Source organism: Pezoporus wallicus, unplaced genomic scaffold (assembly GCF_028554395.1).
Source record: "Pezoporus wallicus isolate ANWC-B61680 ecotype Strahan unplaced genomic scaffold, APGP_CSIRO_Pwel_v1 contig_8714, whole genome shotgun sequence".
NCBI lineage: Eukaryota > Metazoa > Chordata > Aves > Psittaciformes > Psittacidae > Pezoporus > Pezoporus wallicus.
In genome coordinates, this window is record NW_026635695.1 from 1,806,957 (window position 1) to 1,834,845 (window position 27,889).

The window sequence follows — 27,889 nt, forward strand, 5'->3', positions numbered from 1 at the left end:
CGCAGGGGATCCAAACCAGGGACCCGCACAGCAGAATCATCTGTAGCTGGGCCATTGGATCAATCTGTTCCTGGCTGTTTGATCACCTGTATGATACTGATGTGGCCTCTCTTACAATTCCTTAGGCAACAGAAAAAAAAATGTTTTTTCCCCCTTAGGAGACACAACTCAGATGAAATCAAAAGAAGGATAAAGTTTGGAGGAGAAAAAGAAGCTGCAATTGCTTTCCTGGTCTGCAGTTTGGCAGGGCGTTAAGATGTCCGTGGACATGAACAGCCAGGGCTCTGACAGCAATGAAGAGGATTATGACCCGAATTGCGAGGAGGAGGAAGAGGATGAGGATCCTGGGGATATTGAGGATTATTATGATGGGGTAGCTAATGACGTGGAGCAGCAGGGAGCAGATGCCTTTGATCCAGAGGAGTATCAGTTCACCTGCCTGACTTACAAGGAGTCGGAGAGCACTCTGAATGAACATATGGCCAGCTTGGCTGCCACGTTAAAGGTGAGGAAAGGTTTTTGACCCTGAAATAAGTCTGTGATTGAAAAGGCAAATGTGGAGTATAGACTTTGAAATAAAAACTGTGACTTCCAACTGGGGGTTGGAAGAACATTATTAAAGGTCCCTGGTTCAAAACTGACTCCAAGGTTTACAGATGTTGCATTCTGGTTCTGGGGCCTGAAAAGTCTTCCTTCTTACAGGTTGTGGGTTTTTTTTTTTTTTTTACAGAGCTGAGCTTCATAACCAAAATTCCTGAGTTACAACTCTTTGCATGAACACAGTGCAAAGAGGATATATAGAAAAGACACGAACCGAGTCATAAATGGTGCAGACTGGTACAGCTGTGTGCGAGGAATCTGACAGATAGGAAGACATGCTGAAACTCTGTAATTCTAACAAAATCGCCTTTCTTTGTTGGTTCTGAGAACATAATCAGACTTTCAAAGACAGATCAGGTGTCATGCCAGTTATTAACCCTACCATTACAGTGATAGCAATTAAAGTACAATGCATTTGCCTGCTCTTGTAGTGACTAATTCATCACAGAAGAGTCACACTGTGAGTCAGCTCCATGGTATTATGCTCAATAAGAATTTTACGAAGTTTTCTTTCTCTTTGTGCAACCAATGCACTTTACTACAGGGTAAGAATAAGAGGTTCCCCCTCTGCCTTGTCAGTGTGCTTCAGTCCCAGTGCCGGTCAGACAAAGGCAGAGTTTTCTAAGGTCTAGATGTAGACACTGGGTTGAAATTGCTGATGCATCTACTCTGTAACAGGCCTCCTACTGCTTGCTCTTTGGAGCAGCATTTGAAAGCAGGATAGGTGATTGCACCATATAAAAACCATGTTGGATAGGTTTTTATTCCTATTTATTTTGGTATGAATCAAACCTGATTTTAAACAATGACAGGGATCTCTTGATCCTTACTTGCACATTGGTGTCCATAGAAGCAGTATAACAATAGGACTATGAAGCCTGTAAACAACAGGCTCTGAAGAGCACCCATACTTTTTGCTGTGTCTCTGATTTTGCTGTGTGCTTGTTCCCAGCATTCACCATCTCAGAGAATTAATGTTTACTCTTTCTTGACTGTCAAACTCGTGTTTTGATTTCTTCAGAATGTGCAGTTTGAGCTCTGAATGCCTGCTGTTCCCTCCAGATTGTTAGAAAGGGAGGCAAAGGAAAAGAACAAATGAGAATAGTTGGTCCAGCTGCCAGTTGCCCTTGGTTCTTAGTGATTAAGTAAAGATTTAGAACAGCTTTTCTGCCCCTTAGTTTGCCTTCAAATGGAGCCCTCTTCAAAAAGGTGACCCCTGCCATATTGCTCTCTTGAATTAACAAAAGAAATACTTTATTTAGCCTTTAAAATTAGGCTTCCAGAGCTAAAGTAATTTTTCCAAGAATTCTGAAGACCTCATTGGCCTGCCAAGATAATACCAACCTGCTAGCTCGACTCTCACCCCAAATATGATCCAAGCAGGGAACATTTAGATTCCATTTATATGAAAAATATGCTTACATGAAGTGCTACATTTTGGTTTGTGCATGAGAAGGTAAAAATATATTTGGGTAGAAACCTGAAAAACTGTGATCTTGTAAGCCACAAAGACCTTAGTTCTTGAAGTGCCGCATTAACTCTGTTCGCTAGCAGCAGTGGTGCAAGAATTGTTCCTTTCTTGGAAATTTGCTGTGAATCTGCAGCATGTGCTTTTTTGTTTCCTGGCATACTTTCTCACAATACTTCAGTGACCCTGTTTCTTCCTTCCCCTCTCTCTCCCCGAGGAAACTTGTCATTTTGTTAGTTTTCTGAGACAAACTGGAGTGGAAAGAATTTGCATTGAATTAAGAAGCTTAGAGAAGAATGAAATCGAATAGAACGTGTTAAGCTATTTGTTATTGTTATTTTCCATTGATTTAATGGATATGAGTAAACAGGGGCAGACTTTTGTAAGAACTGTGTTAACTTCTTCCCTCTAACTTGCTTGAGCTCTAAAAACTTCCTTTTAGAGACTACTTTTCATAACGTCTTGGGGATTTTGGATAGTGGTAGTGGTTCTTTTGGAGCACGCTAGTTTGTTTTGTTGATTTAATCTTCTTTACCTTGTGATAGCTACTGGTTATGTCTGAGCATTAGCTGGGAATTAAGGCAGAGTTCCTGATAGAGATGAAGGTAAACTGAAGACTCTTCAGGAGGTACAATGTTAAAGGCAATGCATGGTATGATATCTGAGCAGTTTGCTATCACAAGAAATTAATAGACTAATACAGTTTCCTAAAACAAAGAAAAAAAAATGAATGCAATAAATAGACTCAATGCCATGTTTAAATGTTCTGACACTATATTGTCATTAGGTGAGTCACTTTCCAAAAGTTGAATTGGGGGTATTAAGCATGTTTTTTTCTCTGTGGCATATTGTCTATACACTTTTAAGACCAGTAATGGATATTCGGAGCTTTATGTCTTCATACTTGCAATCTGCAGTGTTACCAGCTAATAATAATCTAAATAAATAGTATTTCAGTTGCTGTGCTTATTAACCCTCGACATTTGGTTTTTAACCTCTTCAGCTGTTTCAGGCTGATCGTTGAATTCCTATGTTCTTAAGAGTGTGGAGGTGAAGAGTGATCCTCCTTGGAAGCCCTCCTGGCTAACTTAATTCCACATGAGTTACAGCTGACTTTGTTCTCACTGGTACTGAAGCTAAACAGATGAGTGAGCAAACCTTGCATTGGCTGGTGAACCTCAGGTCAGGTGTGAGGGCTCTGCATATGTTAAAAGTGTGAATGCAGTGCTTGCTTTTTATCTATGCCAGAGAGACAAAAATCAGTGAAAAGCTGAAATCTGATGAAAGCATGAAACCCAGCATGTAGTTAGATGTATGTTCTTGCATCTTTTACTGTCATAGGAAACTTTTACCTTGAATTTTTCTGACTCCCTTTTTTTATCTGGTGGGGGATTAGAGCATAGAAAACCCAGTACAAACAGCGTAGTGGTAGACAGAATCAGCTGTGCTGTGTGGCAGGTTTGCAACTATAGTAGTGGTTATCCCAGAACCATGCAGAAGCAAGAGGGACTTTGCAAGTGATACTCTGAAAGTTTCTCCTCATTTTGGTTTTAGTAAGAGCTAAAGTCCTTGCTTTCCAAGAAAACAGGAGGAAATGTTTGCTTCTGGGTTAGTGCTGTTAATTTGGAAGCCTGTTTGTGGAGGGTTCAGTTAATACCCTGACTAAAATTAGGACAGGCTATCCCTGCTGCAATATGCCAGAAGAAAACCTCAAACTGATATCCAAAACTGTGATTCTGTGACCAAAAGGCCTGTGAATTGAAGCAGATCACTTTTCATTCCTCAAAAGGTCACTTGACCAGAAGTCAGCACTTGTTAAGGGCAATGCTCTTGAAAGCAGACTGGCATGTATTGCCTGCAGACAAGGAAAGGAATTACAGCGGTTCTTTTTCAAAAGTAGTTATAACTTCCATTATCTTTAAAAAATAATGAATTGAAATAGCATAGCAGTAAGTTTGTTTTCAAGATAACTGTCAGGGGTCATTGAGTGGTTGTGGATCCTGGTGTGGCAGTATCAGTCCATGCATACAAACAGTACGATAGGCAACAGTTGTGCAAACAAAGTTGACCCTGTCACTGGCAAGCAATTAAGTGTGTGATGATGTCATACTGTTTTTGTTTGTGAATGACACTTCCTGGCTCTGCTGGGAGTCCCGATGCAAGTCTGGAATATCTGTGCTGTTCCACATGACTGGCAGTAGTTGCTCTGTCTCAGTGGTGACATGGGTCTTTCTAGTTTTTAGCAATAGTTTTTTAAAACTCTTGATATAAACCACTGGATAAAACAATTACAGTCAAGTAATGATTTATTCATAGACTGTAGATCTTTTTAGAAGCTGATTGTCAGTCATGAAGCTAAGATATTTCTGCACGTACAAGGGAACAAGGAAAAGTTAGTTGTGTATTACAGGCAAATGATACTGATGTAGTTGTTCCATGAAAACCAAAGGAACTGTAAAATTGAAGAACTTGGAATTTTCACTTTGCTAAAGCAAGTAATGTGCAAATATTTACCAGACAGCAAAAAGTTTACTTCTTCTGCTACTTAAAATAACAGCTTGTGTTGTGAGGTATTTTTTTTTTAGCCCTGTTCCTTGAAGAATAAAACTTGGTAGATGCAAAAAGTATTTGATGACATGACATAGTTCTGAATCTGTTAATCCATGTTATCACTATGGATTTTTCAGAGATAAACGAGTTTTTTGTATGTTCTTGCTCACCTCATTGATGTCGCATCTTTTAATGCAATCAAATTAGTATTTGCTCAGAAAAACATGTCCCTCTGAAACTTCCACACACTCAAATTGCGCTGACACAGAACAGTGAGTTTTAGAGCTGCCTGGTGAATGCTGGCAGCGGTCCTTTTCAAATACCATGTTTAGCAGATCCAGAGTCATCTGCGTGGAGATTGGCAGCCTCTGTGAGCAGCCCTACCCACGGGAGTTGGTGCTTGCAGGATGCCTGTTCAATGCGATCCAAAAAAGTCCATAAAGATCCAGTTATCGAGACACCAGTGTGTGCCTCCCTGCATTGCTGTGCAGACCATGACCGGGCATGTGGTGTGGGGTGCTTATCTGAACAAACCTGCTGTGTGGCATGCTTGTCGTTTTTTTGGTGCTATAATGGCTTCATTAAACTTACATGCAACATAAAATGGAAGTCATAAAAGATGAGCCGTACACGAGTTCCTCAAGCGCAGGAGAGGTACGAAAGTCCCTTGAAATATTAACATGCATATATATAAGAACAGGGTTTGAAAAATTTATGTTCAATGTTAATGTCCATAAGAGCCAACATTGGTAAATATAAGTATATATTAGTAAACAGTAAATATTTAAACATTTATAATAAATGGTAGAGCCTGATAGGCAAATTTGACTTCTCTGCAGAACCCCTCTGGTGCTGTTTGGCAATGATAACATGCTATTTCCAAGTACCTGTAAACCCTAGATTAGTTAGGTTTATATCTGTACCACGTTCTGTGTTTTAATATCAAGCCAACATTATGTGGGGCATCCAGGCTGAAGCTGGAATCCTTTGGAGCACATGCATTCGGGCCATACCTTTGTTCTTTACCCACTTTTTGTTCCTCAGCAGGAAGAACCTGGAAGTTCTGCTGTATAAAAACTGTGTTGTTGCCTACTGGATTCAGTAGTATGTTAAACATCAAGAGAGCATGAGTATGTCCGTAACTGTCATTAGTGTGTGCTTTATTTTGACTTCTAAAGGTCTTTAGGGAAAGAAGGTGTAGTAGTTTTTCATAGACTTCTGGCCAGGAAGATAATAGCTGACTGGAGACCCCTGACCTTGTGACAATTTCATGAAGCCCATGCTCCATCCCTGATGGTGTTCAAGGCCAGGCTGAACAGAGCCTTGGGTGACACGGTTTAGTGGGAGGTGTCCCTGCCCCATGGCAGGGGGGGTTGGAACTAGATGATCTTAAGGTCCTTTCCAACCCTAACTATTCTATGATTCTAAGTCATTTGAGGAGAGAAATCAGTTTGTTCCTTATTGCTGAAATTCTCAACTCGATTGGGAAAATGAGCCACGAATGTGGAGGGTGATTATAGCCCACACATTTCTTTGTGATTCATGCCTTAAGTGTATCTTGCAGTCAGTGTGACTGCAGGGAGCAGAGCTAAAGTCTGTTCACAGCTGTTGATGAGTATGATCTTGTTGGGAGGTAGAGGCAAGACGCAAGTCATTAAATATGCCAAAACAATCTTTCAGTAACTGTTTCATGTTGCAAGCTTACAGCTGGACAACAGGATCAGAGGAGTGCCATAAAGCAGCTAAAGCACATTGCCAAACCAGGATGTTGTGCCTGTTAAGAATGGCGCAGTGGGAGTGAGCTAGGCTGTGTGCTATGAAACACTCGCTTACACAGTTGTTCCTCCTCCCCTTCTTTTTATAACAGAAGAAAAACACCCTGGAAGCTGGAACTGTCAAGGAAAGGACTGTGTTTTTTGGCAATACTCACTGCACACTTGGCGCTAAACCCTGTGCCCTGCTGTGTGCATGCACAAGTGCTTTCCAGTTTCCATTATCAGCCCTGTGTCCTGAGTGACTGGGAGTCGCAGTTGTGTGAGCTCGGGTTATTACCTGCCCTTTGCTTCCTCCTTGTGTATCCTTAGAATCCTCCTTCCTGTCAACCAGAGGGAATTGTCCACTTCTGAGTTTTGCTGGGAAAACACCTAGGCAGGGGCTGAACTGAGTGCCGTGGGGGGTGTTGGCAGCACATGGGGAGTGCAGTGTAATGTGCATGGGGCACTGATGCTCTCAAACACTGCATTAGGTTGGAAAGAATAGCTGCAGTGAGTACAGCTGGGGAGTCTCATGTCAATCTTTTATCTGTGTGCTGTCTTACAGCTTTCTTGCTGCATTTCTTTTGCTCTGAATCTTCCAAAGAAGGAATCTCATAGCTATTTTGTAATGCCTCTGGCATAGCATCTTGCTCAAGTCTTAGTTTTTGTAATTTATTTCTGAATCTCCTCAGGATGGCCTAATAGCTTGAGAAATACGTGTGCTGAGATTTCCTAGCTGAGTCCTACTGATCCTGTTTGTTGGCAGCTGCAGCTGAAATTGTTGCTATCCTGTGTAGGAGAATGGATGGATTAAAGCAATGTGTAAGTGTGGAGAAGGAGTTAGAATTTAACCCAAGATCCCCTTTCTTGAGTATTTGGGCAACTAGGTTATGCGCTGGTGTTTTCACAAATCATGTGTATAACACCTGCAGTATTTGTCATTCCCACTCTGCCTCCCTAATATGCTTCTAATCTTGTGAATTGACACCAGATCTCTGCATGCCAGAGTGTGAGTGATGGGGTACAGATTAAAACCCTACCATGAAGCACAGCTCATGTACTGCTGCTTGTCAAACCTTTTCCATGGTATTGAGTCCACAAATTCCAAATTGTATTTCTTTCCCTGCAGTCTGTAATCAGAAGGGGGCCTGAAATGTCTGACAAATTGTAAGCGATACTGTGAGTGAAAAGGTGGAAGGCTCTTTCTGACAATTTTAAGCCTGATTGAACCCAAAATGAAAGAACAGGGTGTTTGATTTTGTTGTGACTTTGTTTTTTTGTCCTTGATAAGTGAAATTTGAATTCAGTTTTATAAACAGCCTTCTAATGCTCAGAACCCTGTAAGAGATACAGAGGACTTTGAAAAGATGTTGAACACTGATGTGACGTTAATCACAGCTCAAGTCCTTGAAACCTCAAGAGTTTTCTACCAGGACTGCATATTGGAAGTCTGTTTGAAAGAGAGGTAGATCAGAGCAAAGGAGAAAATGTGGTCCAAAAAAAGCTTTTTGGTTGCCCTTTTATTTCTTAATTCCTAACATTTCTGCAGTTTTCTGAGAAAACCTCCAGTAAAAACAGGGCAGTCAGAAATCTTTTTCCAGTGGGGTGGGGAGGGAGTCACATCTTCCTTCCACAAGAGAAATGTGTATAAACCAGTGTTTTTTCTATCTGTGGGTCACTTTCCTTACCTCAGTAGCCTTAATAAAGCGTGTCTGAAGGGGTTTTTTTCTTCAGCAAAATTATTCCATACAAATTATGGTTTCTCTCTAAGGTGTTACTCTGTCACCAGCTCAATTCAGACTCTCTTTTGCCCATAGTTGCTCACCACTAACAACAATTTCAGAGGCTCTTGCTGTCTGTTTTTACTGTTGAAAAGGTTGAAGAGTGGGTTTTTAGAAGTTTTGATGTAACACACAAACTAATACCTTCCCAAGTTCATCCTTTCCTTGTAGAACTAACAAAAGCCATTCATGGATTAAAAGAAATGCTTCTCAAGATTAATCCTATTTGCTTAAATCTCTTTGGATAAAAACCTTTGATTAGGGGAAGGACAAGAAATAGAATCTGCATTTCTTCACGCCAGGTTTGTGTTCATCTTAGCAACCGTGATCTAACAGGAATTGTCAGCTTGATGCAAAGCCATGGGATGTCAGCCCCAACCAGATCATAGTATCTCCAACACATTCTGAATTGAATCTCTTTAAGAATCATGTGATGATTCTTGGTTTGAATTCCTGATACCACATCTCTGAAAGTGAGGATTGAAACACACCTCCAAAATATAGGCCATCCCTTGGAGAGAAGTGAAATGAACTCATGAAATATTCATGCAACATACATATGCATGAGGGGGTTCTGTAGAATGTAAGCTCTACAAAAGACAGTGGTTTTTGAGCTTTTAGGAGACATTTCTGTCTGAATTAGCAACTGTCAGAGTGGCATGGTTGGAAAGATGTCCTGCTGTAGAGGCACGAAGCTTCAGCTCTTCAAACAGTTTAGCTTATCTAAGGATGCAAGTTGAGGCACAATTGTCTTAGAGCTCTCTAAACACAAGGTACCTGCAGAGCTTCTTTGATACTTTGTTCTTGGTTTGATATTTTTGTTCTTTTGATACAGTCTTGTCCTAAAGAGCGCCAGACTCTCTCACTTCAAAGTGTGAGGATTTTGCTTATCTTGGGGAGTAAAGAACCCAGGCGATAAATGGTGATAAAAATAATAAGAAAAAATAAATACTGTGCTCTCTTGCAGAGAGCAAATAGATGGGTATTTAATGCAGTGAGATTTCTTCCTTGTTCTACTTTCAGAAGCTAATTTTATCCAGCACTTTTTAAATTTTTCAGACTCTTTACAACTCCTGTAGAGTGTTTCTCTTATGCAGCTTCCCCCTGGCACCCATCCTGTGTGCATAGGCACTGCACCCCTTTTCAAGTGCAGTGATAAGCATTAGCATTTGCTGCCCATTTCTGGCAATCAGCAGCCTCCTGTCACTGGTAAGTGAGAGTTAAGCTAACGGAGGTTTGGAAGAGGCTTCTGAGGTGATCAGATTCCTGTTTTAAGGGGCAATTGGAAATGGCACATTGGATGAGTTGCTCTTTTTCTCAGCTTTGCTACCCCATTATGAAGAAAGAAGCCTGATCTTGAGGAAAGAAGCCTTTCCTCAAGGCTTCTTTCAGCTTCAAATTTTCCAGGTTCAGATTTAGACTGAGCTGAATTTTGATGTTAAACTTTTAAGCTGGTGCTGAGAAAATGGGGAAATGGAAAGGAGGGAAAGAAAGAAATCTTGTAGCATGTCTACTGCTTTCAGCTTTGATCTTCTAAACTTTAATAAATTTAATCAGAGCAAGAAGAGTTCTGGAGAAGTCAAGTTATATGGAAGTACTGGCACAATTCATCAGGTGCAGACAAAAAACTAACATAGTCATGCAACATCTAGAATATGCCATTCCCTTCTGTGTCTTGTGTTTTACTGAAATGACGTGCTGCCAGCAAGACACCAAGTAGGCTATCTCTCCATCTTTTTTGGATCTTGGTATTCTGAAACAAGAATAGGAGAGTTTAAACAAAGCTGGCTTATCAAAAACTTTTTTAATTTATTCAAAGTTGAGGTTGGATGGGGCTGGAGCAACCTACTGGAAGGTGGCCATGCCCATGGCAGGGGGTTGGAACTTTAAGGTTCCTTGTAATCCAAACCATTCTATGATGCTATGATTTGTTTTGTGTCTGAGAGAAAGCATTATTGTTCCTGGATAAGCTGAGGTTCTTGTGGCACCCAGTGACTGGTAGGAGACTGAATCAAAGTCTGAGATCTCTTACTGTGTGAAACTTCTGACTCTCCAGGAAATGCTGTATTAGACAGTGTGCCTGGACAGCAACCAAGACTTGTATTTCTTAAGCTAAGAGGGCTGCTGTGGGTGCTTATGGAGGGGGCGTTGTTGTCTTCTAACTGAATAGTTCAGCCAGTAGTATCTGCTTGTGCACTGCTTCTCCGGTACTGTAAGGTAATAAATTATGTACATGTGGACCCAACTTATGATCACAGTGATATTTTTCTGCACACAACATGTTTTGGCTCCTGCTTACATAGAAATACTTCAATTATTTTGGGGTGGTGTTGTGGAAGAACTGGCTGACTTGGTACAATCATTCACTCATTGTGAATGTACAATCATTGAAGAGACTGGAGAGTGCTGCTAGTCAATAGGAGCAGGCTTTTGTTAAACAGTTGTTTTTCTTTTCATGCTTGTTTTCTTGAATCTCTCCAGTAGTGTTGTCCCCTGATGGGTATATTCATGTTTGCCTTCTGAATTCCAAGCCTTGCTGGTGGTGAGCAGGACGTAGATTGTAATGGGGTGAGACCACACAGCAGGCAAGGTCCCAGCCTCATCAGTTACCTGTTCCTTTCCCATTCCTTTTTCTTCCAGTTTGCATGTTATCTATCTTTATCATGTAAGAACTAGTCCTGCCATGCCAAACAGACTGTGGGTACGTTGCTGACTCTGGGACTTTTCTGTACAAGATGACATGTACTCCAACCAGGTAGTATCAAAAACTTTTGTGCTTCGGGGCTTTTATGAAATGAGATGAACTCAGCTTTATGAATTGAAAATGTTTTTTATTCTTGGCTGCTTCTATGACAAAAGTACTAAAATTAGCACTACCTACAGCTGATCCTGTCAGTGTTTGGAGTTGGAGCAAAATAGAAATGGTCACAGAAGCTTTATTATTCTTCTAGATCTGTTAATCTGGCATCTTTCTGGAGCATTGTTTTCACAAGTTGTCTGACAAATAATTTGACTTAAAAAGCATTTGATTCCATTAGGATAGTTTGTTAGATCTCAGAAATGAGTATGCTGGTATTTATATGTCTCTTTCTATACATCTTCATTCTTGAATGTACTTGGTTCCTTGCCTGGGAACAAGTAACTTCATGGAGTCATGATGCTGCAGTGGGTGCTACACCTCAGGCTCTGAAAACCCAACTGAAAAATACTCATTTTCATGTATTACATATATTTCAGTCAGGTGGTTCATCAGGATGGTAGTTCTTCCTTTCTGCTACTGAGGGATAATTTCATTGCTGTTAGAGAGTGATTTATTAGTGTGTGGTTTGCATTTGCAGGAAGCCAGTCTTGTAGAGACCACATTCTTCATGCTTGTTTGTTTTACAAACGCAAAAGGCAGATGTCTTCCTTGTACAAGTAAGTCAAAGGTGTTTGTCTGGGTCTCCCAGGCTGGGGGCTTGAGATAACAAACCCATCCAAGGCTGGCAGTGGCACTTCATGTGGAAAACCGGAGCAGACTGCATGTGCTGTCAGCAGCAGCCCTGCTTGACACGCTCCAGCTCATCCCAAGCTTTTGTGCCGGGAGGGAGGACAGCCTTTGTTTTCTGAGGGACATGTCAGCGGTGAAGTTGAGGAAGGTGACACACCAGAGCTGATGCTTCAGTCCTTCTAGAAAAGGGATTATCTAAACATTGAAAATTACTCTTTTATTACTGGGATGTCTTAGTGGCCAGCAAAGCAGGCAAATCACAAAGTAGAGGTGGATGAGAAACAGTTAAAACTCCATCTGTGCTGTGTTGGTGCTACACTGGTTTAGCTCACTGAATCCACCATCCAATGCTGAGAAATGCCAGTGTAGGACCAGGGCAGTATCATATGGCAGGAATAGGTCAGTGGTGTTGTGAAACTGCACCTCTTCAGTGGGGTAGATTTAGAAGAGTAATGAATATGCTGCTCCTAGGTGTGCAGAGTTATTTTTTTTGAAGGAGTGACCATTGCTTGTTTTTCCTTCCAGGGCTATGGTGTGATTCCTGTGTATCTGTATTACCAGTGCATTGGATCCTGTGGTTCATTTTTGGCAGGATTCAAGAAGGCTTATGGCTTTTCAGCTGATGATTTGGACTGTCAGCTTCTTGGGGGGGGGAGAAGCTCTTCCTTCAGTTAGGATGGAAGGAGTTGTGATTTCTATGTATGTATGGTAGAGAGGTGCTGTGGTGATAGCTTGTCTTGGAGTGTAGGAGGTAGAGCCCTTTAACATCAGAGATTGTTTGAATGCAGAATGTGCAGACCACTGGGCTTGCACCCGTGTTTCCTAGCACAGAAAGGAGTAAGGAGACAGGGGTCATGAGTCTGCCTTCCAGGCATTCCCATGGAAGAGGTGTCTCGAATGCTTTGTTTGAACTCTAGGGCATGAAGAAGTTGAGAGGCAAGTTGAACCTCCAGCAGCTCAGCAGATGCCTGTGGTCTTGGTGGGTATCAGCCTTTTTGTGCCAGCAAACCAGTCTGTAACCTTCTGAAATAAACTAATGCATAGGTGCAAAGGAGAATTTGTTTGCTTGTACCCTTGTAACATGACTTTAAATATCATGTTGCAGTGTTCTCGAGAATGCTGGGACTAGCATGGACTGTGCCAGTGTTTGCCAGGAGTCCACGTAATGCAAACAACTCTGCATGGAAATAGCCCCTGTCACTGTAGCTTTCTAGCTTCCTATTCCAGTCCAGCATAAAACTTTCTCCTCTACAGTGAAGGTTTGGGAAAATGTTTTGGTTTTTTTCCCTGCCCTTTGCTGTCACAGCATACCTGTATTTGCAGCATGTTACTGCGCGTCGCTTAGTAAGTGGTATCCATCTGCCCTGTGGTTCCTACTTTACACACTCAGTGAGAATCCTGATCCCAGCCTGGTCTGTGCCTCTCAAGTACTGGCCATGGCCAGGACTGGATGTGAGGCTTCTATGAGCAGTTAAGCTACCCCAGTGAGTTCTTGATTCCTTCCTCTCTGGGTTGTTGTGACTCAGTATGTGAGTTTGGGTACACCCATGCTTCATTCCAGCATGTGTATTGCAGGTGCACTGGCCATGAACTTTATTAGTTCAATGGGAATTGAGTATTGTGGGGGTATTGTGCTGAGTTTGTGTAACTTGCTAGTTTTATAAAATCATAGACCTAAGCAGAGGTGTGGCCTCAAAACATGCCTAACTTGACTTTTTCCTTTTCTACCTAGGTATCACATGCCGTTGCAAAGCTAATATTAGTTAGTTTCCACTGGCAAATCTCAGAGATTTTGGAAAGGTAAGTGTAAATAGTCTTATTCTGTGCTTAATGCTTTTGCTCCTTGCTTTGCAGGAATGCTCAGGATGGTCCACAGGTATCATTTTGACATGGGTCTTTGAACCTGAATCATGCCACGTAGTCCACTTCAGGGAGGAGAGGCTGCATTGTTGAGGCTGCATTGCATGTAAGAAGTCTGTAAATAGGAGAGGTTAGTGGTAGCAAGTGTTTTTCAGTTTGAGGAATTGGTATCATGCTGGGAACCCTGTGGATACATTAAGCTTAAACTTTGAGGTAACAGATTGAGAGTGGTGCATCTGTATTTCCCTACTTTAACAGTAGGGAAATATAAAGATAACATATGTTCTGTTTCGAGCATATGAGCCATAAATCATAAAGCAGCACTGAACCTACGCTGATGTATCCTTTATGAGTACATTCACATTGACGTTTTTGCTCCTTCTGAATATACACTTTTTTCTCCAAGCTGACTGGCATTTGGTGAGCAGACAAAGATGATGTGAGAGAACTGAGAAGTGCAGCTCCTTTGTTGCTTGGTCAGTGTCACTGTAACAAAGTCCTCCAACTGATTTCAGAAGGAGGGTTCGAACTCTGCCCAAGCATGTATGGGAAGTGTGTCAGGAGGCAGTGCTGTCTGGCAGCCCCTCCAGCAAATACTGGCTCAGAACTGAACATTGTCTGAAAATAGAGACCACATCAGGCTGAGTCATGCTGCCATGCCATTTTTGGCCCTGTAGCCAACAACTTCATCCAGAGAACATATGGGAGATGCATCTCGTATATGGATATTGTTGCAGCATCTTTGATAATGGGCTCATTGGATACCATGCATCCTGTGAAGGCTGTTTTCTGGGGAACGTGGAGGGTGAGATTCCTGCATAGCAGCTCAGGGTGATTCTGCAGGTTAGCTAATGAAATTTAAACGAGGAAGTTTGGGGAATGGTTTACTTTATGGCTTTGCAAGTTGTTCTCTAGTTGATCTGGTCATCAGAATTTTGTCTTGGTACAAAGTGACGTTATCAAATAAAAGCTCCATAGCACAACTGCAAAGTGCTAGTGGGGAGGATTTACAGCACTGTTACAACAGTGATGCTGCTATTTCTGCATTCATTGAGATATAAACATTCCTCTGCAATGGAAAGCACAAAGAGCAAAGCATATTTAATTCTGAGGCTGCTGGTAGACAGCTTCATATGCCTAAAGGGTGATAATCTGTCACAGAGTAAATACTTAACTGGATAATAGACTGAAGTCGATGTAAGACCTAACAAAGATAGCTTGATTTTTACAAAGGAGCTGGAGACAGACAGGAGCCTCACTGCAGTGTATTGTTATGGGCAGTGGTTTAGGACTCCTCCAGGAGCATGGATAGAAAATCTGAGCTTCAAAAATAATATTTTGGGGGGAGGAAGAGAGTTGTAGGAAAATGTTCATCAAGGAGTAGGAGAGAAATGTTAATCCATTACTGCAAGAGGTATTGTTCTTTTTTCTGATTTTGAAGAAAATATCAAAGTTGTGTTGATGAGAGTTCAGGTCGCTGTGAAGGATCCTCACACAGGACACATTTCCCCTTCCTTATGCAAACCTTCCCTACTATTTGCTCAGAGCCTATTATTTATTCAGGTGAGAAAGATCAATTTAACAAAGCAAAATGTATTCAGAGATTGATTTGGTCGTTCTTCAATTGCCTTTTCAGACACAAGTCTAATGCTGCCCAATTGCTAGTAGAAGCAAGAGTTCAGCCCACCTCATCCAAACATGTAAGTATGCTAACTATTTTGGTCTGTTCCCTTGGCAGACACCTCTGACCCACCTCACTGGAGGACTGCATTACTAATGGCATAATCTGACCCATGTTAACCCTTCACAAACTAAGGTCCAGCGCCTTAACTCAATGCTGGGTTTACTTTTTAAATGAGAACACATTCAAGAGGTGTCTGACATTTAACGAGCATTGTTCAAGAATTACTTGCCTCAAGAAAATTAAGATCAGCTTTTTGGCATGAGTGCTGGTACACAATGGAAGGAGCAGAGTGTGTGGGCTTGGCTACCTGTTCTAGTTATGCTGTCTTTGTAAAAGACACTAAAGGGAAGCTCTGGCTGCACAGGATGAACAGAGCTTTTCTGTGACTGGAACACAGACTTTTTGATAATTATTATTATTTTCCATATTATTACGACTTTTTGCTCAGGAATCCTTAAGCCAAATCTCCTAGTGCTGTTGCTGCTGAGCCAGTCAGTGGCGCTGTTTGAACCAACAGCTTGTGTTTTGCAGCCAGGGCTATACAAGTCTTTAGATGTTCTTTTTTTCCCCTCTTTAAATAGAAACTGTTGCATGTTTACAGGTTTCATTCACAGTGAGTGTTTTGGTACAATCCACAGTTACCCAAAGGAAACACGTTGCCATGTGACAGATTCTGAGTGGTAAAATATTACATCTGAGAAACTCTCCTTGGGTTGGGGGAGAGGGGAGATTTTGGAAACCTGATTGAGCATCTAAAATAGCTGACAGGAGTAAGCTTCATGGACTCAAAGTATCTGTGTAGAGTCCAGAAAAAGTCTTTGTTATTTGACATACCTGCAAATTGGTCCATATGTTTTGAGATACGTCTGAATCTTGTATCAGATGTCACTTAAGTACTCTCCACTGCAATGATGATTTCACTTTAGGAAGAGATTACAGTTAAAAGGTCTTGACAAACTTGGTTTGGTAGGTAATTTGTTCCAGTCTTTTTGTACGTGCTGGAGCAAGTTGCTCTGTGCTTCAGCTCCTAATGCAGGATGATGATAGTTTGGGGGCAGATGCTCCTACTGAGTGTCTGTAGGGCAACTGTATGGAGAAGCTATGGTGGTGAGCTCAGTGGCTCAGCTCGGGAGGGGTTGAGGCAGTGCGTGTGCTGTTCAAGAAGAGCAGTTGGTCCAGGCAGTCAGCACAGTTGCAGACTCAGTGAGTCTTGTTCTGGTCCATAGGTGAGGCCATTGAGAACAGAGTCACATTATTTCCTTTTTCATGTAGTCCTGCTCTCCAACAGTGTGTGGCTGTGGATCATGCAGCTGCTTCTTTGCAGCTGTGGCATGGAAACTGGTGGCTGCTGTCTCACAAGATCACACAAGCTTCTTGAGTAGCAAAGGTTTAAGTATATGAGAAGTGATTGTATGACTTCTCTTTGAAAGGAGAAATAGGAAGATAAACTCCTGCTAACAAACAGGTTTGTAGAGACTTTCTTTTGATGATGCTGTGCTAGACCCAGTTCTTCAGGTCCCAAAGGTGAGCTGAGAGGTGTTGAAGGCTAGATCTGTTGTCGAGGGACTAGCTCAGTGCTACCCAAGAGGAGATTCAGGCTGCTTCTCAGTGGTTTGGTGCAGCTATAGCAGAATTATGCCTGACTTGAAACAAGCCCTCTAATCCTTTTCAGCTGAAGGGATGATGTCTGCTTTGCCAAATGTGGCATACACAGAAGAGATGTGAGATGATGGTCGTCAAGCTCCCTTTCCTCTGTACACGCACTGCAGCTTCTGTTGCCTCTCCTCTTACCCCAAAATAATTGTCCAGTAAAGGGCACTGCTAAGCCTGCTTGCAGCTCTAGCTGCTCTCCAGGGCCTGTGGAACAATGATAGAGTCTGACCTAGCTAACAGTATCAGTAAATTCAGGGAAGGACAACATGATGTATTTCCTTATTTTTCAAACAAGGTAAGAGTAAGAACCAGAAAAGTAAAGGTGAGTTCTGGGTAGCACTATATTAGAGGCAGGAGCTGTTCAGTGACCATTGATTTGTTGTGCTCTGTGAGATTAAAGAAGTTCTTGAGAAGGGCAATGCAGCATCCCAACACAGCAGCTCCTTTTGAACCTGTTCTGCCCTGCAGCTCATCAGAGACCATTGTCACAATGAAGGTGCCTGTGGATGAGGTGAGAATTCCCTGGCAGAGCTGGGATGCTTTCACTGTAATGCTGGTTTGTCTCTCTCCCAGGCAATGGTACATTCCTCCCATCACTGCGCTGTGTGCATGCAGTTTGTCCGGAAGGAGAACTTGCTCTCTCTGGCTTGTCAGCACCAGTTCTGTCGCAGCTGTTGGGAGCAACATTGCACAGTGCTCGTCAAGGATGGTGTTGGAGTCGGTGAGTTCAAGGTGGATATGGTGCTGGGTCTGTGTTTGCCATGTTGGCCATTCTGATGCTGACTGGCTGAATTGGTCTAAAGCATCTCAGTAATGAGAAAATGGAGCATGGAATGAGAATTTGTGACAAACTTGACTTGAACTAGTGGTCCTTCCATAATCCCTGGTTAGTGTTGACATACCACCACCAGGAAAGCTCTACTCCTGGCTAGATTAGAAGGTGCAAATCTGCTGCTTTGGAGTTTGCCTCTCTCATGATATATCATTGCACTGCTTCTGGAGTGCTTGGGGATGCAATCATGCTTACTTTGTGTTGGGTAGAAGCCCATAGCTGCCAGAGTTCCTTTGGGCTTTTCCTAGCCTGTCTTTCATGCTGGCATGGCAGTAACATGCAATTTTATACTTGAAGTATCTGACCTTGTGAATACTGTTTGAAGCACTTCCTGGTTCTGGATGCACATGTGATCCTGTCATCCTTTGGTGAAGACAGCTGGGCTTCAGCTTTTCAGCAGCTCTGATAGATTTGTTTCACAGTTGTGTCCCTCTTGCTACAACAACAGATGGTACCTAGGAAACTGCCTTGAATGCTCTGTTTGCATTCACTTTTTAGTCTAAGTTGCACTGTGCTAAACTAACTGGTACTAAACTAACTGGTTCTTTCCTTTTTTCAGGGGTCTCCTGCATGGCTCAGGACTGCCTACTTCGGACACCAGAAGACTTTGTGTTTCCATTGCTGCCTAGTGAGGAACTGAAAGACAAATATAGGCGCTACCTCTTCAGGGATTATGTGGAGGTACGTGTGTTTTTTCAGTCAATTCACCAATGACTTGCAGAAATCTCATTTGAAATGTCTTGCATCTTTGATTAGAACTGCAGTAACTGCAGCAAAAGTGTCCCTGAGAAACATGATGTGGCTGCTCATGTAGGACAGTCTCACTGACGAAATGCTCCAGCAGGTTGCCAGAGTACATTTAGCTCTAAGGTCACCCACTAACTCCTTGGCTGGTGCTTCAGAATTCTCAGAATGTTGCTGCTGAGAACTTCAGTCAGAGTTTTAAAGTCCTTCTTGCTCTCGCATAGATATTTTTTGGAACCTAAAACAAGTCCTTCATCTTAGTGTGCCCCAACTGAATTGGCTTCTTCAGTAAAATTTTATGTGTTTTGAAATTAAAGCAGTTGTTAAGGTTGAAAGTGCAGGAACAGTCTGGTAACTGGGAACTCAAGAAGCAGCATGAAAGAGCAGTGTCACCTCTCTTCAATAAGAGACCCTTTGGGAGGGAATAGCCACCGCAGGAGAGCAGCTGAATACATTTTGCAGCATGAGGAGAGGGTGGGGAAAGAGCTCAAATGGAGTAAAATTGTTTGTTCAGTAACTTGATGGGGTCTTAGGGTTGTGTTGCTGTTCTTACTTGGTCTGTAACACTTCATTTGAATTCCCTGTCCTGGACAGGCTGTAAGTAGCACTCCTTCTCCTAATGTGGAAGAGGTTTATCTGCTCTGTTAACCAAAACCTGGTGACAGTTTTCACTCTTTCAACAAGAGATAATTGACTTATATGGTTTTGAGGACAGGAGTGGTGAAACTTGCATAGATAATGCCCTTCTGCACCCACTGCTGATCTTACCACCTTGATATGTTCACAGAGCCATTATCAGCTGCAGCTGTGTCCTGGTGCAGATTGCCCTATGGTTATACAGGTACAAGAGCCAAAAGCCCGACGAGTGCAGTGCAATCGTTGCAATGAGGTCTTCTGGTAAGAAGCAGAGAAGCTTAAAGATCATGGGGGAAGTGTATGCTGTCCTCAGAGCTACTCCATTTGTTTGCCAGCAGATTTAGAGTGTAGAAACATCTCAAATGCTTTGCTGGAGTTGTTTGTAACTTAAGTTAGCTTGAGGAATTAAATACTTGGGTTTGACTTCTGCAGGTGGTCAGCCATCCCCTTGCTCCACAAACTCCTTGGGAGCTGGGTGCTCTGACAACCAGGGAATGCAGGGCTTGAGTAATGAAGGGGTTCTGCCATTCTCCTATCTTGGCTAGGTTACAAAGTTCGGTACAGACATAGTGACTGGTAGAGATTCTGGTAATGGATGTGGAGGCCTCACCACTGTCTGCTGGTATTGAGTTTTTTTTACAAGCCTTTGACTCCCAGAGCGTCTGGTGTGTTTTGAGGCTCATGCAAGAATACTCTGCTGAATGGGAATGCTAATGTTCCTCATCTGACTTCAAGTGTATATGGGACCAGATAAAAGAGATAGCTTGTGGGCTGCTGAAATGTCTTCTGCTCCTGGTACTCCAGAATCACTGCTGTTGAGAATGTGGAGCACAATACATACTGGTTTAAAGACCCAGCTTACTGGTATCTCCACATAAATGGCCCTTACTCACCTGGGACTGGTTAGGTCATGCTAGTGCCAGGTGCCTGATATCTACCACTGGAGTCAGGCTACTTGTAAGGTCACTGGTACGCCCCGGGCCTCTGCAGTCATGTTAGAGCAGACATAGGTAGGGTCCAGGGAGAGATGTGTCAGAGAATGCCTCAGTTTGCTCTCACCCTGAGTACAGGTTCTGCACAAGAGGGTGGGGGCTTATTGGAGTTCAGCCTTGCTCTTTGCACTCCAGTAATACGCAAGTACATTTGCCTCCCTTATCCTCGCTTGGCCTCCCAGATTTTGGTCATCAGGAAAACCTCAATTCCTGAGCCATTCCTTGGAAATCAATGTGTCTTTTTTTTTCCCCCTGTTCAGCTTTAAGTGTCGGCAGATGTACCACGCACCCACAGACTGTGCTACTATTCGGAAATGGCTCACCAAGTGTGCAGATGACTCCGAAACAGCCAACTACATCAGTGCTCACACTAAAGATGTAAGGGCAAGCACCTGCATGTTTTTTCTTGTCCTCGAGTGCTGCCTGGGAAGCGAGATACAGTTCTGTGCATACATAGCATTGTATGCTGCTTTTTCACAGACTGTAGATCCTCACAGCTCCCTAGGTCCTGTGATAGAACTTTGAAATGATCAGTGAAGATGTATTTAAATGTAGGAAGGAGAGAGTGTAGTAAGAGCAGAGTCAGTGCCAAATAAGGCACTAGTAATGTTTAAACTTGAACTCTAGAGTACTGTGAACTGGAAGGTGAGGGAGATAAAGTCTTGATTTGGTAAGGACAGCAAAATGGAGTAGATGAAGTCTGTGAATGAGAAACTGGGGTGCTTCTAGTAGATTTAGACCAAAGAAAAAGAAGTAGTGTTACATACTCTGCACTCTACCTGTAGAATTGTTTTCTAAAATCATAGATACACTACCTATATCCTCTACATGAGCTGTCTGCAAATTAGAACTTCTCGTGTCTTTTGGGGATTTTGTGGCCTGACTTCAAAACAGTTCTTAGCTGGCACTTGTTCTACCATAGCGAATGACAAACATGACAGTGCTAATGGGCCATAAGCTTCAGTTGTGTTAGCTCCTTTTTAAATGGAGCTGTCAGGAATGGGTGGGAGGCAGGATGTATGTATGTTAATTTTGTCATATATGCCTATGCATATATATAAAAAGAAAAGCAGGGGGGGAACAATCACAAGTGTTGTCATTCTGCAGAAGGCTGCTAGAGGCAGAGTTGTATCTAACAAATGCTTCTGTTTCTGCAGTGTCCCAAGTGCAATATCTGTATTGAAAAGAATGGAGGCTGTAATCACATGGTGAGCAATTTCCCAAACACATCAGACCTTCCTTCTTCTAAGCAAATATTTATCCCCGCACACTTTTCACTAACCAGTGCCTCCTGTGTCTTCTTTTTTTCAGCAATGCTCCAAGTGCAAGCATGGTAAGTTGGATTTGGAGGAAATTTTCTCTGCAGAGCTTGTTAGTGGTGATGTTCTTTTCTCTTTTTTTTTTTTCTTTTGCGATATGGGACAAATTGTGAACATTGACTGAAATGTTTTTCCCCCAAGTCAGAGGTGAACAGGATTTTAGTTACAGACTGGTGTGTGATGCCTTTATTTTGTATATTTTTCCCGCTGGCTGTGGTCTCAGCTGTGTTCTGATTCAGTGCTGGTTTGGTTCCTTCTCCCTGACATGTTCATTCTACCGAGAAGTCTCCATCTCTGCCATAGTATTAGCAGTGGACTCCATCTCAGAGGAGCATATTAAATGCTTTCCATATAATTGTCATCCACTGAAAATACTGGCAAAACTGAACCATTTACTCAGATCAGCTTTAAGCCCTTCTGCTTAGTGATGGAAATAATGAGCTTCAACCCAGCTGAAACTGCAGGAGCTGTGAATCGTTGTGTGTAATGTCAGCTGCTGGACTTCTCAGTCTGCCACTGTGCAATTAGCAGCCTGAGCATCTTTGACCAATTGTGTGATCCTACAGAACAACAGCCTGTTCTTGCACTTATGTTTTCATGGTAGAATCAATTCCTGTTGCCTTGGAGCGATATAGTTTGTATTCAGCCCTCTCAGTGAAGTGTGCCACTAGGAGATATTGTAATACCTTCTCTGGAAGATGATTGAAGATTACTGTCTTCTCTCATTTTCTTTGCTTTGGGGTGCTCAGCAGCACTGGATGTGCTTTGATGAAGCTCTGTGACAAGGGTGAGCAGACAAATGCCAAGGTACCACAGGGACTAGTAGCTGGGAAGGCTGGTGATCTCTGGACATACAATTATGAGTAACACAGAAGTGATTCCTATTGTAGCAACTTAATCTCCTTCTTTTTCCTTCCCAGTAAAACAGCCACAGCCTCAGTCTTAAAGCAGGAAACTTTCACATGGGTGTTGCTATTGCTCTCTTTCCTCTACTTTCTTCCCAATTCAGCAGTTCCTAACTTGAAGTGTCATAAACCACTGATCTCTGAAGTTAGTTGGGTAGTTCCCCTCTTGAGAGAACTGAGGGCAGAGTTTCTTTTGTATGAGTTAGTTCACTTTTGCATTTGATCATGTTTTATTCAGCCAGAGGTGCACATGGGGCAGTATGTCTGTGATGGGGAGGATGCAACTCACAAATAAGATTGCAGCTTGCCTCTTCTTTAATCTAGACTGACAGACAGCCTGTGCAGAGTCCAGGTGCAGTTCTACCTATTGGTCCTGGTGTACAGGATGCAGCACTTCAGGATTTACTTTCCATAGTTGCTCAGGAGGCTGTACAATGAAAGTCTTCAAGACAGGCTGGTATTTGTGGCTCACTGTTGTGTTCTGTTATGCAAGATGGTACAAAATGTATATGTCTCTTGGCTTAGCTGAGATATCTGAGAACAGATGGGCTGTGTCTCCTGAAGCTTTTCTTTCTTGGAGGTGTTTTTTCCTGTGTATCACAGTGGGTTTTTCACTGTTTTCTGCAGACTTCTGCTGGATGTGTCTGGGAGACTGGAAGACTCATGGCAGCGAGTACTACGAATGCAGTCGGTACAAAGAGAATCCTGATATTGTAAACCAGAGTCAGCAAGCACAGGCCAGGGAGGCCCTTAAGAAGTACTTGTTCTATTTTGAGAGGGTAGGAGACATCTCCTTGGCCAGAGCTGCTGTAGCCTTTTAATGCTCCCTGCCTGGTGCAAAGGTCATTGCCAGCAATCTCCGTGCAAAAAACTGCCCAAAGAGAATCTGTGCAGAATATTCAGGCCCTGTTTGTTTTGTCACTCAAAATCCTGCCCTGTGAGTCCCATCCAAACCAGTGATGTTGTACCCAAAGCAAATCACATTTGGTCCTGTATTTCCTTGTGCTAGAGGAAATAAGTATTACCTGTGTGCCACTGTACCATTTTCCTGCAGGCTGAGTGCTGCTGCAGTAGATAGATATTGCTCCAATCATTTCCTTCCAGGATCCAGGGAACTTCATTTTGTTGTAGACTGTCTTTATAGAGACAAAGACTAAACCAGCTCTGCCATGGTCAAAGCTCCAGTGGCTGTAGCAAAGTTTCCCTCATATTAATCACATAGTTAAAAGCTGCAGTCAGAGCATCTCTGTCCACACAGCAGCCTCGATGCACCTGGCCATACAGTGCAATTCTAGAGCAGTATCTCTAGAAGAGAATGTGGTAGAGATTAAATGCTGCTGCATTTCAGTTTCCCCCTTAAAATGAGTTTATTCTTCACACCATGAGCCAAATCCTGTGATAAAACATGTGTTCATTCCTGGCTCTCCAGACCAATAGGTTTTAGGGAATGTCCATGTTTACAATGTGCACACGGATATTGGAGTTCACTAAGCCTGTGTTAAATGTTAAACTCTTGATATTCCTATAGAAATCCTTTAAGTAGGGGAATCACCATTAGTATTCATCTTGTTAGACACAAGGTCGTTGTGTGACCTGAGGGCATTCCCAGTCTGAGGAGCTGGGTTTGCTCCCTGCTCTTTGCTGCTGTCAGTCTGTTGTACACAGCCTCCATCACTTGCTGCTGGAGGTGCTGCCTGGCTGTTCTTTCCCACAGCATGTCTTGCCTTGCTGGACTTCTGCCACAGTTCAATTTCTGCTTGCTAGAGCTTGTGCTTTTACAGCAGCAGTACTCTGGTCTCATGCCATTTTTGTCTTTCCCTGTCTCCCATCCCTCACCCCTTGCAGTGGGAGAACCACAACAAAAGCCTACAGCTGGAGGCGCAGACGTACCAACGAATCCAGGAGAAAATTCAAGAAAGAGTTATGAACAACTTGGGAACATGGATAGACTGGCAATACCTACAAAATGCTGCAAAACTACTTGCAAAGGTAAGTAGTGGTGTCCTGGTTGTCACAGAGAGCACACACCAGAGTGCTAAATTCACAGCACTGAAGAAGGGAATTTAGAGCTTGTGGGTATGTGGGGCAGTACGTCTAGTCTAGGACACGAATCATTGACCAAAAATCATTCGGAAGTTACCTCTGTGAAGTTATACTTTAACTGCACAAGTTCCTCTAAGGAAAATAGAGGAAATTCCACCATGAAGTGCCCAGTTGTCTGTGTCAGAAGGTGGCCTCTTAGCCTATAGTGGTCACGCAAATATGACAGTGTTGGCTTCCAAGTCTGAGACTCTTGTCCTTCTTTTCTCTCTCTTCCTCCCGCTCCCCAACAGTGTCGTTACACCCTGCAGTACACATACCCGTATGCCTACTACATGGAATCTGGTCCCAGAAAGAAACTGGTAAGAAGTTTTGCTCTTTCTGTGCTGATAACTTTTTGTGCTGTAGCTGGCAGCATGCTGGGCTGCATTCCAGAGCTTGGCAGTGTCTGACATAAAAGTGCTGAGTTTGAGGTAAGGACAGGACAAATAATAGGTGGTTTTGAACCTTTCCTCTTCACTTTGAGTTACCAGCAACTCAGTCCTCTGATACATTACATTATTTTCCCAGGGCACTTCACTGCACTTCCACTAACAAGCAATTTATCCAGAATGTTTTGAGGCTGGAAGTGTGCATTTATTCCTTGGTAAGACTTACCAGAGTGCGGTGGGCCATATTTCATATGAAGAGCTGTTGGAGACTAGCTTTTCCAGACTTGGATCAGGGTGTAGCTTTGCTTTTTATTCCTGCTGTAAGTTCCTTGCTGGCTTGGTGCATACCACAGGCTGGACAAGTCCAAAAATAACCCTAGAATCACTGAAGAGGTGGTTTCTTTGACTCAGTTGTCCAGTAAAACCTGTTACCCAGTCTCTCCCCACAACATCATGTGTATTCTCTGAGGCTGTGGACAGATGTTCTCTGCTGGATCTGACTGTGCCAGTGCAACAAGTTACTGCTCCCAGCAGTGGTTAACAGTCACACAGAAACACAGAGTGGTTTGTGTTGGAAGGGACCTTAAAGGTCATCCAGTTCCAACCCTTTGCCACGCACATGGACACCTTCCACTATAGGAGGTTGCTCCAAGCCCTGTTCAGTCTGGCCTTGGGCACTGCCAGGCATGGGACAGCCACAGCTTCTCTGGGTGCCCTGTGCCAGCGCCTCGCCACCTTTACAGGGAAGAACTTCTGCCTAATATTCCTCTGCTCTACCTGCAGAGCTGCTCACAAGAGCATTTTGTGACCTGTTTGTGGCAAAATAAGCCGAGTGAGGAGTTATCTGTCACTTGCGGTGTTTTTGGGCTAACTGGATTAATTTTCAGTGGTGCAGGTTGGGAAATGCTTACACAAGAAGCTGCTGGAAGGAGTGATGCTGTCTAGCTGAAGGTGGATAAGGAGGAGGCACAAACCTGTTTTGCCAGCACAACTGTCAGCAGAACACATTTGTCTGCTCTCAAGTGTAGTGTGTGGTATGAAACTGCTCCACTAAACTAGTTTCTTGTTGCTGTCTCCGATTTTTCCTTCTGCAGTTTGAATACCAGCAGGCCCAGCTGGAAGCTGAAATTGAAAATCTCTCATGGAAGGTGGAGCGAGCAGACAGCTATGACAGAGGGGTGAGTGTTCTGCTTGCTTGAGCCTGTTGGCCAGATTTTGTTTGGCCTTCACACTGCTAAGGCATTAAAGTGAGGATTCTGAGAAACTGCATCCAGAAAGACACCTTTAGCCAGCAGATGTAGAAGTGAAGTGCTCACTGCCTAATGGGAGAGGGCTGCAGCAAATCTCCTGCAGACTGAAACAGGACCAGCAAAGCTCTAGAGGAAGCTGCATGTAACCCTCTGGTGAAGAGCAGATTCCTTAAGTGTGTAGCTTTCTAAACAGAGTAGGAGCCAGGTAACTGCAGAGGGAGCCCTTGCCAAAGGGAAAAGGATCTGCAATCTTGTGATCCGGAGTGCATGTGGTGCATGAAGCTTGGTGCTTCTCAGGCTGGAGCTTAGTCTCTCCCTAAAGAAAATGAGCTCTTCTTCTCTGGTGAACTTGTGCTGACAGTTTCTACCTTCTGTTTTACCAGGACTTAGAGAATCAGATGCACATAGCAGAGCAGAGACGGAGGACCCTGCTGAAAGACTTCCATGACACATAAGTCAAGAGGAAGTGACAAAGTGCAGGGGTGAGAGCAACGAGTGAAGTGATGGCAGCTTCACCAGGATAAGCAGGCACTGCCTCTGGGATAACACGGCCAAGGACAAAGTCACCCCTCCCCTTGCAAGTCAGACACATGCAAACACCACATCTTAGTCCAGTTTGTTCTTTTATCTTTCTTTTTCTGTTTCTGCCAGGCTAGAGGCCAGAGTTCAGATTGGCATATTTCTTGGGACATTTCCCTCCTGCCCTTGATGGTTTCTGAAGGGGAGGGAGTTTTTCTCTGAATGGCTGTTAATAGTATTAGATCATTACAATTTATGTAATTTTCAACGGTTGTACAATTATACAGACAAACCTTAGAATAACACACAACCCTTTTTAAAAGTAAATTGGCAGTGGAGTGTTTTTCCTTAATCTGCTTGTATATCTAATGGGCTTTTACCCCCCTCTCCTTTCCTCTGACCCAAAAATCCTCCTAGGCACTGAAGGAGGATACAAAATCTTGGCTATTTCCCAATGCTCCTTTAACCAGGGCATTATAGCATTGTCATTGCACGAGGAGAGTGGCTGGTGTTAAGAGTGGCTGCTGCTGTGTCTGACCCAACAGTACCAGCAGTGGCTGTGATTTAGGATAATGACATGTGACATCTCTTCTTGTCAAACAAATGTGCAAAATCTTGTTAAACCAACAAAAGCAAACAGAGGAATTGTAGGGGAGAGACCTACACTGGGGAATATGCCTAGAGTCAGGTCAGATTCTGCATTTGATGAATTTTTAGGTCTTCCATATAGATTTTTTGCTTTACTTGTTTTTGTGGGGAGGATGTTGTATTGCCAAAGTGAGTGATGAGAGAATAGTAGCATACAGTTGTTAATCGAGGCTTGGGGCTTTTGAGGAGTGAAACAATCGATGTTATAACAGTGCCTTGCAGCCTGGTAAAGATTATTTGTGCCTGCTGGGTAACATGGCTCAGAAAATCTGATCCCGTTCATGAGGATGAGACTAAACACTGCTACATTATGAGGAGGAAGGAATTATGTAGAACACACTCCCTGGCCCATGTTGGCAATGTGGATGGACACTTGAATACAGGTGCACTGCTTGTGCAGAGCCTGCACCAAGCGAGGCAGAAAAATTAGCAAAATTAATTTATTTGTATATTAGTATTGATACTGGTGGGGACTTATCAGAAAAATTGGTTGTTAGGAGCATGTGGAGCTTTTTTATTAACATTCTTTTTTCTAATGTAAAATATACACTAAAATAAAAATATGAAAACCTAGTTCATCTTAATAGGGGTTAACATGGAAAAGGTTTACTTGAATGCTGAGCTTTGCCTGTTTGCTGCAAGAAGCAGGCCTCATGCTAAGATTTCACAGGCATGTATGTCACCTGCTCCAGGAACATGCTGTTTGCAGCCAGTAAGGTGAAGCTGGAGTCTG

At 42.9% G+C, this 27,889-nt stretch overlaps 1 protein-coding gene across 2 annotated transcripts; it reads left to right on the forward strand.

The window, feature by feature from the left end:
- The first annotated feature begins 83 nt into the window (after positions 1–83).
- Positions 84–27,729, forward strand: ARIH2 (ariadne RBR E3 ubiquitin protein ligase 2). Of its 2 annotated transcripts, none has more exons than XM_057397361.1 (14): positions 84–505; positions 13,376–13,443; positions 15,140–15,203; positions 17,414–17,561; positions 18,232–18,353; positions 19,204–19,313; positions 20,305–20,422; positions 21,202–21,252; positions 21,356–21,377; positions 22,896–23,047; positions 24,114–24,257; positions 24,602–24,670; positions 25,834–25,917; positions 26,373–27,729. In XM_057397361.1, the coding sequence occupies exons 1-14, from the start codon at positions 257–259 to the stop codon at positions 26,442–26,444; spliced, it is 1,473 nt and encodes a 490-aa protein (XP_057253344.1). In that variant the 5' UTR covers positions 84–256; the 3' UTR covers positions 26,445–27,729. The 2 variants fall into 2 exon arrangements, with proteins under 2 accessions (XP_057253344.1, XP_057253345.1); XM_057397362.1 differs by lacking the exon at positions 84–505 and adding an exon at positions 1,666–2,056.
- Positions 27,730–27,889: the final 160 nt, after the last annotated feature.